This window comes from Zingiber officinale, chromosome 4B (genome assembly GCF_018446385.1).
Source record: "Zingiber officinale cultivar Zhangliang chromosome 4B, Zo_v1.1, whole genome shotgun sequence".
Classification (NCBI taxonomy): domain Eukaryota; kingdom Viridiplantae; phylum Streptophyta; class Magnoliopsida; order Zingiberales; family Zingiberaceae; genus Zingiber; species Zingiber officinale.
Genome location: NC_055993.1, coordinates 68043850 through 68062530, shown reverse-complemented (window position 1 = coordinate 68062530; position 18681 = coordinate 68043850). Strand labels below are relative to the sequence as shown.

General features: G+C 35.2%; 1 protein-coding gene across 6 annotated transcripts; it reads left to right on the top strand.

Annotated features, from left to right (window-relative positions):
* The first annotated feature begins 6556 nt into the window (after nt 1-6556).
* LOC121975124 (pentatricopeptide repeat-containing protein At1g77360, mitochondrial-like) lies at nt 6557-17871 on the top strand. Of its 6 annotated transcripts, none has more exons than XR_006110262.1 (3): nt 6557-8157; nt 8496-8544; nt 17519-17871. XR_006110262.1 is itself a non-coding variant. In XM_042526546.1 (2 exons), the coding sequence occupies exon 1, from the start codon at nt 6723-6725 to the stop codon at nt 8130-8132; it is 1410 nt and encodes a 469-aa protein (XP_042382480.1). In that variant the 5' UTR covers nt 6557-6722; the 3' UTR covers nt 8133-8157; nt 17519-17871. The 6 variants fall into 6 exon arrangements, 4 of the variants coding, with proteins under 4 accessions (XP_042382480.1, XP_042382479.1, XP_042382482.1 ...); XR_006110263.1 differs by having other exon boundaries at nt 17419-17871; XM_042526546.1 differs by lacking the exon at nt 8496-8544.
* The last annotated feature ends 810 nt before the right edge of the window (nt 17872-18681 follow it).

Below are 18681 nucleotides of genomic sequence, written 5' to 3'. Positions count from 1 at the left end.
GAGAGTAACATATGGATAGGAAGAGATAAAAATGTTAGTTAAAGGAGAGAAAAAGAAAATAAAGCAAGAAGCAAGAGAAAACCAAATTTGCTTACCTCTCCTTCCTCTTGGTTAAGAGAAGGAACAAGAAGAAGGCAAGTTGCCTTCCTCACTTCTCCCTCTTCTCATTCTCGTGAGAATCAAGGGAAGAGACATGGGAGAGTTAAGAAAGGGAATAAATGAAGGCATAAATTCCCCTCATGGTGAATAAATAGAAAAATGAGAAAGTAAATCTCTCATTTTCTCCTTCTTCCTCCTCCTTCCTCCTTTTCTCTTCTTCACCGAGACTAAGAGGTCTTCCCTCTCCTTGATCCGAACACTAAGTCAAGCTTCTTCTCCAAGAAAACTAATTTTCGAGAAGGAATCTTCAAGTTCTAGCCCTTCCAAGCAAAGGAAACCAAAGGAGACACAAGAAGAAGAAGCTCCTTCATTTCTTAGCTCCTAGGATATTCTTCTCCTTAAGAAAAACCACAAGCGAAAGGATGAAAGTTCCCCTCACCTGTGGTACAATAGCTATATGATTGTCATGTAAATATATTGCTAGAAAAACCTATGTTTGTTTCATGAGGGTTTCGGCCAAAACAAAAAAAAAGAAAGGTTTTAAGAACTTGAAAATCAACTAGGTATGTTCATGATGTTTCCTATGATATGTATCTGATGGTAAGGGGGTTAAACTAATATTTTCATGCTAGAATGTTTGGTTAGAACATAAGTTTATGGGCTTAGACTTTCGGCCAAGAAAGAACAAAAGAACTAGAAGAACTCTAGACCTAAACCAAAGCATGCTCTCTTGTCCTTATGATATGTACCTTATGGTAGATGGTGTTGTTAATGTTTTTCCCACTTGTATGTTAATTTAAACTTGATTCCATCTTCATGAACTTTCGGCCATGATAGAGTTGAGGGCCTAGAAGGGCTTTAAACCTAAAATTTAGCATGCTATGATTTTCATAAGACAAGATATGAAGCTAATATGACATGTCATGATCTTAGGTTAAGTTGAACTATGTTTTTTTATGCATATGATGATTCGGCCATGTTGAGACTTGAACCCTAGGAAAGTTTAAATCAAGCCTAAGATACTTATGATCTTCTTGATGAAAAGATATGAAGTAAACTAATGTTCTTATGTTGCTTGAAACTTGAATTCTTGTTCTATAACTTTCGGCCACACTTGTTTCTTTGACCTAGGATGCTCAAATTCTAAACTAAGTGGTCCATGATATTCCTTGAAATGAATGCTAGGAAAATTCTTATGGTCTTCATGCTATTATGCCACTAGAAACCTAATTCCCATGCTTAACAAGATTCGGCCACATTAGGTTAAAAAGCTTAAGAAGCTTGAAACTTAGACTAAAAGTACTTATGGTGCTTCTCATGATATGTATTGGGATATTGGTATGAAGTTCAACATTTTTATGTTACTTGTAACCTAGAAACATGTTGCTAGGGTTTCGGCCATGTTGGGGTTAAAGGCTTAGAGAACTTAGAACCTAAATCAAACATGCTCAAGTTGTTTCTTATGAAATATGATGTGACAATTGTTAGGGTTTTTCATGCTTGTATGATGTTTATAACCCAAAATAAAGGCTTAATGGGTTTCGGCCATGTTATGAAAAGGAACCTAGAAAGCTTGGAACCTATACCTAACATGCTTAAGATGTTCCTTATGTTCTAAGAAATGATAAATGTTTAGGGTTCACATGTTTTTTTTTGTTGCTTGATAACCCAAGCTATCTCTACATGTTTCGGCCACCCCTTGTTACTAGGGTTAGAGACCTAATTAGGTTCTCCCATGAACTTCACATGCAATGCTTTATGATATGTTAAGAGTATGACATGCTGTGATGTTTATTTATGTATGTTAGGTCCAATTTCATGATATGCTATGTACTTAAGTTCATGATATGCTGTGTGCTAAATTTCATGATATGCTATGTGCTTACTTTCATGATATGCTGTGTGCTAAATTCCATGATATGCTATGGGCTTATTTTCATGATATGTTGTGTGCTAAATTTCATGATATGTTATGTGCTTACTTTCATGATATGCTGTGTGCTAAATTCCATGATATGCTATGGGCTTATTTTCATGATATGCTGTGTGCTCAATTTCAGAATATGCTATGTGCTTAACTTCATGATATATTGTGTGCTCAAATTCATGATATACTATGTGCCTAAACTCATGATATGCTATGTGCTCAAATTCATGATATGCTGTGTGCTTAAACTCATGATAGGTTGTATGCTTAATTATGTATGTGTTCATGATATGTTATGTGCTCAAAATCATGATATGCTGTGTGCTCAAATATATATGCTTTAAGCTATGCCTAAAAGAGTTGCTTCCCTATAAGTGGGATCAAGAGCACTCTTCATGACATGACTATGACATGAGTGATATGGACTATGTAGATATGACATGCTATTTTACTTTTAAGGCTTGTACCAAGGGTGGGCTCCATAAGCGCCCCGGGGTCGATGGACTAAGAAACGGGCCTCGTTAGGGATGGGCTCCTAAGTGCCCCTAGGTCGATGGACTAAGAAACGTGCCTAGTATATGTATGCCTTGTAGGGTTCAAGACTTGCTACCTTGGACCTACTAGGACGCGCGCATTTATGTACGTGGTACAAGCCGGGATCCCCTCTTATGATTGAGATTATGTTTAAGTATCTATGCTATACGTTTTAAAAAGACATGATGCATAACTTTCATGATGTATGTTTAAGAGTTCACCCTACATATACCGTAGGAATATGCCATGATAATTATGATGATCATGTTATGATATGTCATGCTACCTTGTGTCTATGCCATGATATCTATGATGATGCTTATGACATGTACGATGATCATGTATGTTATGCCATGATACTTTATGCTATGATGTATGCTTTGTGATTGTTGACATGCTATACGGTTTTTGTGAGTAGGAAAGGAACTTACTGAGCCATGAGTGCTCACAGCTTACTTTCTTGTACCACAGATAAGGGCAAGGGATGGATGAACTAGGAGAGCAGCAGGAGGGGCTAGCAGGATGTGTGTGGCAGTGACTGGCTAAAGAAGAAAAAAGACCTGCTTTTATTTAATAGGAATTATGCCTAGTTTATATTACTACGTTATAACTCCATGACATTTTATCATGTTTACTCTATATGTCTTGAAATAATGTTAAGTATGACATATGGACTCTATGTTTCAAAATAATTTACAAGTAAGACTTCCGCTGTAATAAGGTATTAAGTTGTTAAGTATGGTAAGTAACCCCCGTCGCCTTAGCAGGAGGGGAGGAAGGGACTTCGAGGATTGACGCCACAAGGAGTGGCAATGGTGGCGACATAATTAGAGTAGAAGGGCAGCGACAAAGAACGTGGGTGAGAAAGAAACTCTGCTATCATGTGAAGATCGAATATAGAGTAGTAATTGAAGAAAGAAAAATAAGATGTAAGTCAATTAGCTTTTGTTCATTTCATGTTTGTTCCTACGGATGGACCAATATATAATGTATCTAAAGTGCTTGGTTAATTGACCAATTGATAAAGAATACAATTATTCTAATCCTAATTTGATTTGATCCTGTGACTTGATCTAATCATTACGGTTATATTGAAATATTCTATTTTACAACCAACCTTTGCCCAAAGTCTTATTGAAGTTGTCACCCCAAGAATAGGTGTGCACCGATTGGATTATCTTACACAAGGCTTTGCCTTCCACAAATTGACTTTACTACTATAGTCATCTCGAGATAAGTTACTCATTCTTTAGATGCACTGACTCCATGACTTATTTCATGTATCATCTTTCATGCTTTACCTAAGTAGTTTGCTCTTCTTACCGGTACAATATTGCACCTCGATGCTCATCATCCTATGGTTCTTTAAATATCTCATTCTGCCCCTAGGGCATAACTGAGTTGATTATCACATGGCAGGTTTATAGAATTGAGTTAGAGTTGAATCTAGGTAAAAATTGAAGAATTACCCTCACATGTGATGACTAGCTTTAGTTTCCTTATTTACTTCCTCCTAATAGTATGAGACAGTTGTTGGGGGGGAGGGGGCTGCAAGGATGACAGATTTCATATTTTTACATAATTAAATATCTCATTCTATTTTTATTTAATCTCTAATAGATCCATAAGCTACTTTAATGTTTCTTATCCTAAAGCCCCTCAGATGCCTCATATAGCATCCACGTTATTGAGCGTGTTGCCTTAGTGGCACCTAGTCATCATCTAGTGAAAATAAAAATTAGATTAGCCCACAAAAATCGTATTGTACAACCTTAGATGATTCCACATCTAAAAAACTAAAGAAAGAAAACTTATTAAATCTTCTAAAAAGAGAAAAAAAATAACAATTAAAATGACAATATGAGTGTGTGAGTGTGTGTCAAAGGCATCAGGTAATAACCGCCAATATCCTCAAAGATCTTCTAAGCCTCTAAGAGGTTAATCAGTTAATTAACTGTTTTAGTAATATAAGGAAGGAAGACTATTCTACAATATTTTTTACTCCCCCTCAAGTTAGGATATAAGTAATGATTAAGTCTAGTTTAAAGTTTAAATATTCAAATTTCTTCTTTGGTAGAGCCTTAGGGAGGATGTCTATTAATGTTTCAAGACTAGTTGGGCAAATAGAATAACTCGAATATTCTTTATTCTTATATTTTCTTTTATGAAGTGACAATCAATCTCCACATTTTTCATTCTATCATGGTACACTGGTTCTTTGCAATACTAATAGTTGAATAATTATCATAGAACATCGTTATAGGTTCTTCAACAATGATCCTTAACTCCTTTAAGACTTTTCATAGTCATATCCTTTTACATATACTATGTGTTATTATCGAAATTTGACTTATGCAATGCATTTTGAACAATAAACTATTTTTGTTATATCATATAACTAAGTTTTCTCATAATAGCAGGAAGTTGATCTTCATTCTATTAGGACCCATGATGTTGCTAGAGTTGATGTATAATATTTTTTTTCTCATGCATTGTGTGTCGATCTAGATGTTAATATACAATGAAAAATAAAAGAAATAAACATAAAATATAACATAGGCACAACATCTCGATTTCATGTGGTTCGGAATCCTCGATTCCTACTCCGTTGTTTAGCACCCTAGTGGTAACACCACTATGCTTTTCTCTTTCTTGGATATCTTTTCAAGATTGATAAATTTTGTATCATCTCTGTTCTTACAAGCAATACAAATAAAAGTATAAAGATACAATAGCAAATATGAATAATGCAAATAAAATAGTTTTATAATAATAAATCTTGCTTAGAGATCTCAAATTTAATAGGCTAAGAGGGGTGTCAAAAATGAACTTGACACGTCAACTAGACTCGAGTCGATTCAAAAAATATCAAGGTTAATATGATAAATCAAATTTTATTGTTTTAGTATGAGTCTAGGGTTTAATGTGTTTTTTAGGATTAAATCAAATTTTATTTTAAAAATTAAAATATTTTTATGCATATCATTATTAAGGTTAGTATGATAATGATGAAGTATTGATATATAAGTGAAGAATTAATAGGAAAATAACAAAAAAAATTATTTCTAATCATATTATTCAGATTGGTCAGGTTATCCGGGTTCAAATTCCAATTTAGAGTTTTTGAATTGTGTTCAGATCGGATTTAGATTGAGATGTTTTTTATATAAAATCCTTACCTTAATCCGATTTGAACTCATCCAATCTATCAAAATTGACACTCCTAACTAAGCCCACTTCAAGCTCCAAGATTGACCTTAAACATTAACTACAGCTAGAAAACTATTGTTTCTTAGTTAAAGACTAACTATATGCTAATTAAGTAGTTCTTACCTAGTTTATCCACATAATCCCTCGATGGTGTTGCCAAATAGAGTGAATCCAAGATTACAATTTAGACATAATCTCTCATACCTCACATTATTTTAGGCCTTCCATTTGTTACACCTTTACGTTGCCCAAGAGCCCACCTTATATTAAGTACTTAGTTGCTTAGATGCATCAATTTATTTAAGCTTGCTTTTTACATGCCACCCTTTGCTAGGCTATCTATGTAATCACCTATTGTTGACCTACCCTAGAGTTTGTCTCATAATATTCTTAGTCCTTTAGATATATTAATATCTTCAAGTTTGTGTTGGTAGAATAGAATTGAGAGACTTTTATTTTCATTCTCAGTCAATTGAATAAAAGGTGATTTCACTCGTTGCGTGAACTAAACATCTCATGATAAAATATAAATCATGATGCACAATGACCCCTAGGTGGGAGGGCAAATATAATCTAGGACGATCAAATCCTTAAAAATTAATTTGTGCCCAATCCGATAAAATTTTCAATTGTGCTATTGGAGAGTACTGATATATGACATGTTTATCACCCTTTTCAAATCAAGCGGGGCGGAATAGTTTTAAAAAAAAAACATAAAGCTTGAAACCAACAGAATTCAATTTGTGTACTTCTTTTATTTTACAAAATTATTATTTACATTTAGTGCTTGTTTTCTTAATCCCTTTTACCTGATGTGCCGGAGAGGCAAACCCTAATCAGGCCAAGCGGATGTCCAATCTAGACCTCCTGACGGCGTCAAAACCCCAGCTTGCTCTGGAATCGTGCCGAAACTTCTACTGCACCGACGGCGCCGGCCACCGAGGTACTGGCGATGACTACTCCGACGGTCCACGAGATTAGTTCGTTGCAGCCCACGTCGGTGATGGCTTCGAGCCTCCTGGCCCCGGATCCTCGCGTCCGCGCATTCTGCGATATCCTGTCGCGGGTGCCTCCGGCGGAGGTGGAGACTGTCCTCTCCCGATGCGGTATCACTCCTCTTTCCGAACACGTGGAGTCTGTTCTCCGCCTCTGCTATGCAACGCCTGCCACCGCCGTCAGGTTCTTCCGCTGGGCGGGTCTCACCCTGAAGCACAGCCCGTACGCCTGGAACTTGATGGTCGATATCCTCGGGAAGAACGGCCTGTTCGAGCCCATGTGGGACGCCATCCGCTCCATGAAGCAAGAGGCCGTGCTCTCCGCCGCGACCTTCGCCTCTGCCTTCGGCTCCTACTGCACCGCCGGCCGGATCAAGGAGGCTATCATGACATTCGACGTTATGGACCGGTACGGCGTCGCCAAGGACGTTGCGGCGGCGAACTCCCTCCTCAGTGCCATATGCTGCGAGGACGGCCACACCAGCGAGGCGGCTGATTTTTTTGATCGCGTGAAGTTAACTATTCCCCCGAACGGTGATACCTTCGCCATCCTATTGGAAGGCTGGGAGAAGGAGGGCAATGCCGCTCGCGCGAAAAACACGTTTGGTGAGATGGTGATTCGCGTCGGCTGGAACGCCGACAACATGTCCGCCTATGATGCCTTCCTCACCACCCTTGTTCGTGGTTCACAGTCCGATGAGGCTGTGAAATTCCTCAAGGTGATGAAGACTAATAATTGTCTCCCTGGGATGAAGTTTTTTAGTAACGCCCTTGACATCCTCATCCAGCAGCAAAGCCATTTGCATGCCCTTTCTCTGTGGAATATCATGGTTACTGAGAGTGGTCTCATTCCCAACCTGGCCAAGTGCAACTCAATGATCGGCCTCCTCTGCACCCAACGCGACCTTAATTCTGCATACCGATTGCTTGATGAAATGCCATACTACGGTGTCTTCCCCGATGACTTAACTTATAACATTATATTTGATTCTTTGATTAGGAACAAGATGAACCATGAGGCCGAGAAATTCTTTGCAGAGATGCGGAAGAATGAGCGTCGGCCATCTCCCCAAAATTGTACTGCCGCGGTTAGGATGTACTTCGCCCAGTATGACCCATCTGCTGCTGTGGATATGTGGAATTTCATGGTCGAGGAGCTCTCACCAGATGAAGAGTGTGCCAATGAGTTGCTCATTGGGCTTTGTGAACTGGGGCGGTTGACTGAGGTGAGAAGGTTTGCTGGAGATATCTTGGATATGGGGATCAAAATTCAAACATCCACTTTGGATAAATTGAGAACTGCCTTGTGCAAGGCTGGACGACACGATGCATATGATCGGATTGTGAGGAGGCTAGGGAAGAATTAGGATGTCTAGAATGGGAGTTGGCCTGGTATGTCTCGATCTCTCTATTATTTTTTACTTTTAAGTTAGCAAATTTTTAAGACTACAAGGAAAGAGGATCAACGAGGAGATGAATGTTCAAGGTTATTTGTCTGCATTTGATGCTTTACCACTAACAATCGGGTTCCGTGGAAATCAAATTTCACGCAATCTTTCCACTGGTTTTTATTCCTTGAAGGTTATTTTCGTGCAATTGTATTTTCTTGTTCCGAATTGGCCAAGTGATACATTTTGTTGCCAAACCTATCACAAGTCTGGTTTGTGAGGCTTGGCTCTTTTTGGAAGCATCAATGTGCATATGATGCTTCTTGTGACATTATTTTGCAGGTTCATTATGATTCATGGCTGGGTTCCACAGTGAAGACAACAAAATAAGGTTTTATTTTGAGGCTTTCTTTTTTAAACAATATTTTGTTAGTTAGTTTTATGGAAAAACCTTTTTCTTGGTTTGTCCATTCTATATACTTCTTCACACCTGAGGCATTTAATCTATTTATTTGATTGGTTTGAACAAGTGTTGAAAAATATTTAAGCCTAAGGCCCTAATTTAATAGTATTTCACCCTTATGAGGTCTTTATAGTTTTTACCATGGTTTTAAGTATTGATGGACACAACTGAAGCATATTATTCTAATTGCTTATCAATATTGATATGGTGTCCACATGGGTAAATGCAACAATGTTTGCCCGTGTAGAGTGTTTCAGTGATCTATACGCAAATAAGTTGTCCAGATTTGTAGTGTTTAATACTATTGAGGACATGAATAATCTATTATCAATCCATTTTGTTTGCTAGTCACAGAGAGGAAATTAATTACTATAAAAGAGAGAGGGGAGGCATGAAAGTCTTGAAGTGAAGTCTTGTAAATGAATAAATTGTTAGTTCAATTGGGTCGTAATTAATCAGGATCGATCATTCTTTAATGTTTTGGTAAAGAATTTAAGTTAGAATTTGATATGTAATTGAGTCGTGCAGGATTTGGTGAATATACCTTGGAGAAGACATGGTGTGCCCAAAGTCGATGGTGACATGATGGCTTGAGGTTTAAAGAAATTGGAGGATAGAATGGGACATCCGAGGGATCACAGGATGAGGAACATCGAGGTATAACTATGCTGAAGGAGGCAAACTACATAGGCGGTGCATGAAGTATAACACGTGGAGCGAACTAAGGGCTTGAGTGCCTCAAGGGAAAAGAAGCCTAACATGAGATGGTCTCATGTGAAGGAGTTGCAAAGTAAACTCTAAGTGAGTGGGGAGTTAAGAGATTGTACCTAAGAGAGAGTAGTTCTTAACTTATGCGAAGACTCAACCATTAGAATGGTCATAGTGGTCAATCCAGTCGATTGAAAAGTCTTTAATCAATTAGTGGTTGAGTCGACTAAGTAGTTGATCTAAGTACATCAGCCACAAATATAATGTTTTTATTTGAGACATAGATTAGAGTTAGTCGACTGTTGGGATAGTCTAGTTGACTAATGGTGATTGAGTTGATAGGTAGTCAACTCAAGCTGATTAATTGGTGAACAAAATATTTTTGCTTGTGGTTGAATCAACTTTGGAGTCCATTGATCATGGCAAGATCTAGTCAACCATTGATATGAAAAATTACGCAATAACGGTCAATGCGATTGAGTTTAACTAAAGATGATGAAGGCTTATAAAAGTAGAGCAGTATGAGTGTTTTGGAGCAAATGCTTATCGTTATATTCTTGTTGATGGGCATTGGAAATTGTATTAACTCAAAACTTATCCAATTCATAAGATCCTAATCTCTTTTTGTAGATTGATAGCACCACTTAGTTTTTATAAAATAGTTGATTTTTTAATAAAAACTCTATATTATTATATCCTATAATTTATGGAATCATTTTTTTTTTATAATCTTGTATTTAGCTCTAATGATCTGACTAATTCTGGATAAATTTTTCACTGGTTACCATGGTAAATCAGGAAGCGCGGATGGGTTATGACAGATGATCCAATGTCATAAGTTTTTCAAACTTTCCAGGTGTAGTATTCCTTGGGTGAGATTTGAATCTTATTGCCTAGGGAGCCCGTCCCATCTTTTATCATTATCATTGCACTATAGCCCAAGGGTTATAATTTATAAAATCATGATCCCATGATTTATAGAATATTTTGTCTAATTTTTAGTGATATTTGTGATCATAAAATTAGGCTTCCCACATTTGTAACCTTTAGTTCTAATTGTAACACTCCTCCTCTCATTCTAAGCTCATTGTAATACTTTGTGAAAGCGTATAAGAGGTGTCTTCATCTTTAGATGAAGTTCGAAAAAGGTAAAAGCTAGTCAGGCTTTGGGAGTGATCTGTTGAAGGATTATAGGTTGTTGTGAAATAAACCCCCGTGATGGTGTTAGCACTGATATGTGTTAATTGTTTCATTTTCACTTTGCTAAATAATTAAATTAGACCTTGTTAAGCCATTAGTAATAGCGTAAGATAACATCGTTGTAATAATCATTATTCACACCACTTACAACATATTAGCCATTCATCACATTCAGTTCCAATATAAAAGCATACCCTTAACTAATCAACATTTCAACAACAACAACCAAGTCTGATCCCACTAAGTGGGGTTGACTATATAGATCTTTTTACACTATTGAGCTCTATCTCACTTAAATAAATTTTATCTTGTTTTATTATTGTTAATCAAGTTTTTTTTTCTCGTTTGATATGCTTGTTTGTTATAGTTTCACATTGCCTAACTAGAATATTTATTGGTCGTCTAAGTATATGTTCGTACCATCTTAAATGTGTCTCTCGGAATTTTCCCTCAATAGATGCAACTTCGACTTTCTCTTTAATGCTCTCATTTCTTATTTTGTCTATTCTCATATGTCCACACATTCACCTTAACATCCTTATCTCTGCTACTCTCATCTTTTGCTCATGTGTTTGAGTCATAACCTAACATTTAGCTCCATATAACATAAAAGGTCTAACTGCGATTTTAGAGATATTTTACGGTCACATAAAACACTTGATGCTCTTCTCCATTTAAACCATCCTACTTGTATTCTATGTAAGACATCTCTCTATCATTTTACAAAAAATAGTCCTAAATATTTAAAGTTCTCAGTTCCGAAAAACTCATCTTCTTCTATCTTAACAATTATTTCATTACGTCTAATATTGTTAAACTTAAATTTTATATATTCTGTTTTTATTCTACTATGCATAAAATCTTTCCCTTCTAGTGTTTCCACCAAGATTCTAGTTTAGCATTTACTCTTTCACGTGTTTCATCTACCAAAATAATATTATTTGCAAATAACATGTATCATGCTACTGTGTCTTGAATACATGCAATGAATTCGTCCATAATTAGTGTAAAAAGATAGGGACTTAGAATTGATACTTGATGTAACCCTATCTTTATTGGAAATGCTTCAGTTACTCTTGAAGTCTTTACTCTAGTCGTTGCATCTTCGTACATATTCTTAATTAATTCATGTTATGCTAACACCTCTCTTTTTTAGAATTCTCTATATAATTTCCTCATTTGATATGCGTGTTTGTTATAGTTTTACATCCCCTAATTGGAGCAATTATTGGTTATCAAAGTACGTGTCTGTACCATTTTAAACGTGTCTTTCAGAGTTTTTCCCTCAATCAACTCTAACTTTCTCTCTAATACTCTCATTTCTTATTCTGTCCATTCTCGTATGTCCATACATCCACCTTAAAATCCCCATCTTTATAACTCATCTGCTGCTCATGTACTGTCATAATCCAATATTCAGCTCCATATAACATAACAGGTCTAACTACAGTTTTGTAAAACTTTCCTTTATGTTTTAGAGTTACTTTTTACATAAAAACACTGATGTTTTCCTCCATTTCAATCATCCTATTTGTATTTTATGTAAGACATCTTTCTCAATCCCTCAATCGTTTTACAAAAATGATCTTAAATATTTAAAGCTCTCGTTTCCGGACTACTTATCATCTTCTATTTTAACAATTGTCTCATTACATCATATTGCTAAATTTAAATTTCATATATTCTGTGTTTATTCTACTAAGCCTAAAATCTTTCTTTTCTAATTTTTCCTGCCAAGATTCTACTTTAATATTTACTCTTTCACGTGTTACATCTATCAAAACAATATCATCTACAAATAACATGCACCACGGTACTATGTCTTGAATGTGTGCAGTGAGTTTGTCCATAATTAGTATAAAAAATAGGGATTTATGGTTAGTTTACTTGGGAGAGCGGAAAGCAAAACTAAGGTTTTGTCGTTTACTTTATTAAAATTTTCAGACGGAAGAGAAACGTAATCCATCAACGGATGAGTTTGAAGCTAAAATCGATCACCTTAAAATCGAACAGAAAGCAACGGATAGAAAAAAAAAATGACGCATGTACTTCTTTTCATTCATAAAATTACACCATATACAAAAAAAAATAATACATGTACCCATTTTAACTTACAAAATTACACCATATACCCTAAAACATGATGTGTATCAAGATAAACAAGCATACAAAGAGGGAATTTCTTCACTCTTTCTCTTCTCTTCCTCCAAGTATAATTTTCTACCATAAATTCCTTTCCCTTATCCGCGCTTTAGAGTAAACAGAGCATTAGAGTTGATTTTTGATGTAACCATATCTTTATAGAAATATTTTAATTACTCTGCCTAAAGTCTTTACTTTGGCTGTTACATCCTCATACATATCCTTAATTAGTTCAATATATGTTACGCTAACATCTTTCTTTTCTAGAATTCTCCATGTAATTTCTCTTGAGAATTTATCATAAGCTTTTTCTAAGTTATAGATTCTGTTTTGCTCCCGATATTTTTCAATTAATTGTCTTATAAGATATATAGCTTATATTGTCGCATGAACCCAAATTAATTTTTGGTCAACGTGGTCTCATTCCTTAATTTTTTTCTATTACTTTTTTTTTTCAAAGTTTCATGGTATGACTTATTAGTTTAATACTCTTACAGTTTGCACAATTTTATAAGTCTTCATTATTATTATATAAGGGAACTAGAGTATTTATCCTCATTGATCAGATATTTTTTTCATTTCAATATCATGTTAAATAATTTTGTAAGTCATTCAATTTCCTTAGGCACTTTCATACCTCTATTGGAATATTATCTGGTCTAACGACTTTTCTATTGTGCATTCCATTTAAATCTTGTTCTACTTCTGAAGGTTAATTCTACAATAAAAATTTAAATTTTTATGCTCATTTGGCCTACTTAAATTATCTAAGTTAAGTTGGTCATCTAAACCTTCATTAAAAAGTTGTGAAAATACCTCTTCCACCGTACTTTTATTTTTCCATCGTTTACTTAGTATCTTATTTTATTCACGTTTAATACATTTTATTTGGATAAGATCTCGTCTTCCTTTCTCTCACTTTAGTTATTCTATAAATATTTCTTTCCCTTTTTTTTATCTAATTTTTGATATAATTGTTTGAAAGTTTTATTTTTTTGCTTCATTCACTACTTTCTTAGCTATTGTATATTTTTTTAGTTTTTCTTGTTTTTATAAATATATAATTCCTTATAAGCTATTCGTTTTTTCTTCACTTTCTCTTGTACTTTCTCATTCCACTACTAAGATTTTTTAGTGGTGCATGTCCCTTTGACTCACTGAGTACATTCTTAATTACTATTTTCAACTTTGATACTATCTTATCCAATGTCGTATTAGACTATATTTCTCCTAATACTTGTACTCCTACTTTCTCCTTAAATATATTTTACTTCTTATCCTTTAACTTCCACTACTTAATTTTAGGAGTTGTATATATATTTTTTTTATTGATACTATGTTTAAGACGTATATCTAATACTACTAACTTATATTGGATGGTTAAGTTTTCTTCATGGATGACCTTGCAATCTTTACAAATCTTTCTATCCTTTTTTCTAACTATAAGAAAGTCAATTTGCAATTTATTATTTTCACTTTTGAACTGACTATGTGTTCTTTTCTTTTCTTAGAAAACATATTAGCGAATATAAGGTCATATGCTATCGCAAATTTTAATATGGTTTTCCCTTCTTCATTTTTAACTTCGACATGTCTATTTAGATCACCTCCTATTAAAATCATTTCATTTGACTGAATAGTTTGTAATATTTCATCTAACTCGTCCTAAAATATTGATTTGGTAGCTTCATCTAATCTTACTTGTGGTGTATATATGCTAATTATGTTCATAGTTTATTTCGTCACTATTATCTTAAAGACTATAATTCTATTTTCTTTTCTAACTACTCCTACAACTTCTTCCTTTAACAAATTATATACAACAATACCAACTCCATTTCTTGATTTATTTTTTTCTTTGTACCATAACTTAAAATTCGAGTTCTCTATCATCTTTGTCTTCTTGCCTTCCCATGTTGTCTCTTATATACACAAAATATTAATTCTTCTCCTAATTATCGTATCTACTACTTTCATTGATTTACCAGTGAGAGTTCATATGTTTCATGTTCCAAATTTTAGATTGTTAGTTTTTCTATCATATTTGTTCTTTTCCAACTTATGTGTGAGAACTCTTGTCTATTTAACATTACATTCAAATTCTCATGGAGATGTAGCGGTCCTTACCGATATGTTACGGTTGGACCCTGTAACGCGAACTCTTATATATTTAGCACTACACTTAAATTCTGGAGATATAGCGATCTTTGCTGAGACATTATAGTCGGATTCTGCAACACATTTTTTCTGGGAAACAACCTAGCGTTAGCATAATAATTTAATAAATTTATTCATTGAATATTTATCATAGCTTTAACGCTCGCTGGCAACCTAAACCCTAAACTAATCAACATCTCTAATCACAAAATTAACCAAAATTGTGTAGATCCTATCTTAAGCCTCTCGAAGAATAGTTCGAAGTCAAGGGGGCATATTCATCTTTAAGGTGATAAATCCTTTCACTATCATGTTCGTTCTATTATTCAATATAGCTATAACATGACTTAATGTATCTACAGGTTCCACCTAACTGGATTGACATCTAACTTGTTCTAGGATTGGATAGAATGTAAATGTCTTATTGTGAGAATGCATGATGAATTCATTAGGTAGTAGGCAGTAAGGCCAATGTCTATGGGTTTGGATATTGTAAAACCATTTTATCTTAGATCAACTATCATTGTCAATTTCCATTGAGTTTTTTTTTTTTGCTAAAAATGCAATCAGATATTTTGACATAAGGTTTTGATTATTCCTATCCAAACACGTAAAAAAACACTTTAAAAGCTTTAGAGAGCTCGGGATGTTTAAGAACATGACCTTTGTCATCATTCTTTTAATAATTTGTTGTCGGCTTAGGAGGTAAATTTAGATCTCTAAAAGTGTTTTTTCTCAAGGCAAGTTGGGTCTAGGAGTTATAGTGGTGTTTGTTCGGGAGTAAATTGCAAATTTGTATCATAAGGACCTAAATTTAATTTTACAACAATGAATGCTATATAATAGGGTAGAAGAAAGTACTTAGGAAGAAAAGCCTTAAGTCTCTTCTGTTACATGGTATAGGGACAAGTTCAATGAAAGTTTCTTCCCGAATCGTGAAGTCATAGTAACCCAATGATTGATAATCTATCTCCTTTGACAGAATGGCCAACTTGTCATCGCTGTCCATACCCACAACTCTACCCCATGATCTCAAGCAAACTGTAGGATGATATTGGATCTCCTATTTGGATTCTTCCTCCCTAGAACAATCATTAATCTCCTAAAATTGTTTCTAGCAAACCGTCACCGGCAAGCTCGCTCAACCAAGTGCCTCTCCGGCATTGCTTGCTTTATTCCCCTCTCAGTCTCCGGCCTTAATGCCCTATGGGTCCACTGGATGCATTGTTGCAAGCATCACTACTCGATCCCTGTCTATGACACTTCGGTTTAACACTCACCATCTGTGAGGAAAGTTCATAGGATCTAGGTCTCAATCTCAAGATTAAGATAAATACCTATTCCATGCACTCCCATAGCCTAAAAAAAAATGATAAGCTCCACAATTACATATGTTCAATTTAATGCTTCCTTAACTCTTTCGAGATCCATGCAATATTACTACAAAAAGGACAGCCTGCCTGGTGCACGAAGTTCTTGCTATGCGGGGTCCCGGGGAAGGATCCATTGTACGCAGCCTTACCCTGTTTTTTGCATGAGGTTGTTTTCAGGATTCGAATCCGTGACCTTTTTGGTCACAGAGCAACAATTTTACCGTTGTGCCAAGGCTTCCCTTCATCCATGCAATATTACTATAACAAAAAATCAAATCCAAATGCACCCACTCTGGAGAACTTGGGCAAGTTAGAGGTGCCTGTTGTTGGTACAAGGAGCACCAGATGATCGAATTAGTGCTTTCGATCCAACACCTGCTACTTCCTCTCTTCATAGCTATCCACTAGATCATCTTTTACACATTGCCTATGTAGCACAATCTGATATAGTGACTTAAAGATGTTTTATCAACTCTCATCCCTCCTACAGCTAGCTCTACCATGACAGGTCTTATTAATGAGTATTCTCGCCTTATTCGGCTCCATGCTATCGCAGATGCCTCATCTTAGTTTGACACTATTTTATCCCATGCAAGTATTTTTGTTATCCTATTCTACCCGGTTGTCTCTACTTGGATTCTTGACTTGGGCATCTCGGAACATAGGCATGGTAATATTCACTTATTCTCTACTGTTACATCACTTGCCTACAAATATTATGCTTGCTAATGACTCCTTTGCATTGGCAAAAGATTTTGGATGAGGTTCTATTACTTCATCATTATCATTTTCCTCTATTTATGTGGTGACATCGCTTGGGGGGTTGTTTCAGTTTGGTTAATTTGGCTAGAATTAAGTCATACTTCCATTTGTATTTATCCCTTCCATCATATGGGTTACAGAGAGGTTAAACAGTCATGTTTTTTCATTAATTTCCGATGGCCTATGAGCCCCAAACTTTTTAATTCCATTGGAATTGATTCTCTTTTACATGACTAAAGTGATTTAAAATTTTGGCGTGAATCATTCTGCTTGTTGTCCACTCTAACTGTGCACAATAAACACGCATAGGATGATGCATAATCCGTATTCCCTTTGTTAATTCTATAAATTGAATAGATATTCTATTCCAATTCCCGTTGGCTATATTTGTCTCCGTTTCAGTCATGCTAAATATCTCATGTTGACATCTGGAAAACATGTCATTGTGTCATTTGTGCAGGATGTTCAATATCACAAAGACACAATGATACCAGTTATTTCCAGTTCTTGTGTGATATTTCTTGGGTATCGACTTTGACATATGACTTGGTTCCATGTAGAATGTGGGTGTAAACATTTGCCAGCTGTGTGTAAGACACATTTCTGATCTAAGCAAATTTTGAACACTGCTAAAGAATCTGTCAATTTACTTGTCAAGATTGAAGAGTTTGCTCGGCCAGTCACTTAGAATGCAGATATTTATTGTATAATCTGTTGGGAGTATGATCTTCTTTATGTTTCTCCATTTCATGTAGAATTTGAGGATTGAAATGGATGGAGCTATGTTATCCTATTCTTTTTTTTGTAAGCCGATCAGGTATGTATCAGGCAGATAAATATAATTTACTTCGAGAAGCGTATACAATATTTGTTTGATTTTAATTGCTCAACTGTAGTGCGGGAAAGTTGGTTATGTGTAAGTAGCTAAAAAAAAGTTGAGGTTGATGAGTAGATATGTAAGTGTAAATAAGAGGAGAGTTGTTTATGTATGTCATGGCCATCCGTCAATAGCTCGGTAGGAATTATTTGGCTGTCAGGATTTATATTTTTTAAAATTTTCAATTTATTATATTTTTGGAAGCCTGATTCTCAAGGTAAATGAAGCTGCTCTTTATTTTATTTTTAAAGAGAAATTAAATAAACACGTAGATATGATAAATCCAGTTAATTTCATTGACTATTTCTGAGGGTGATCAGTTTAGTTTTATGAAAATTTTCTATCGGTTATCAGATTAAATCATAAAGTACGTATGGCAGATAGTTAAGAAGTTTAGCATCTTTGATTGTGTACGTATGGTAGTTAGATAAGAAGTTTAGCATCCTTTGATTGTGTCCTATTTAAAAGAAATTTTTTTATAAATATATTATAGTTGGGGATCAAATTATGGATGTTTGAATAACAATTTGAATGTCTTATCATGATATCATAGTCTTGAGGATAAAATAAAGCCATTAAAGAGAAAAGCCATTGAAGATCAAATTCAACTTTGGACATTATTATTCCTCGTCCTCTTGAGCCTCCAAAGGTGATTGATGATGTGAAATATATTGCACATGTTATCGACCTATCCCTCCCACATCTAGATATGGAAGGTGTAGCCAAGGGAGTTGCCTTCCGTAGGCCTCTCCACCCTTAAAGTTAGCGAGGCGAGTTAAACTTACCATGACTAGTCCAATTGGACTATCCTGGTTTACTTGCTCCAAAATTATATATTTAAGTTCC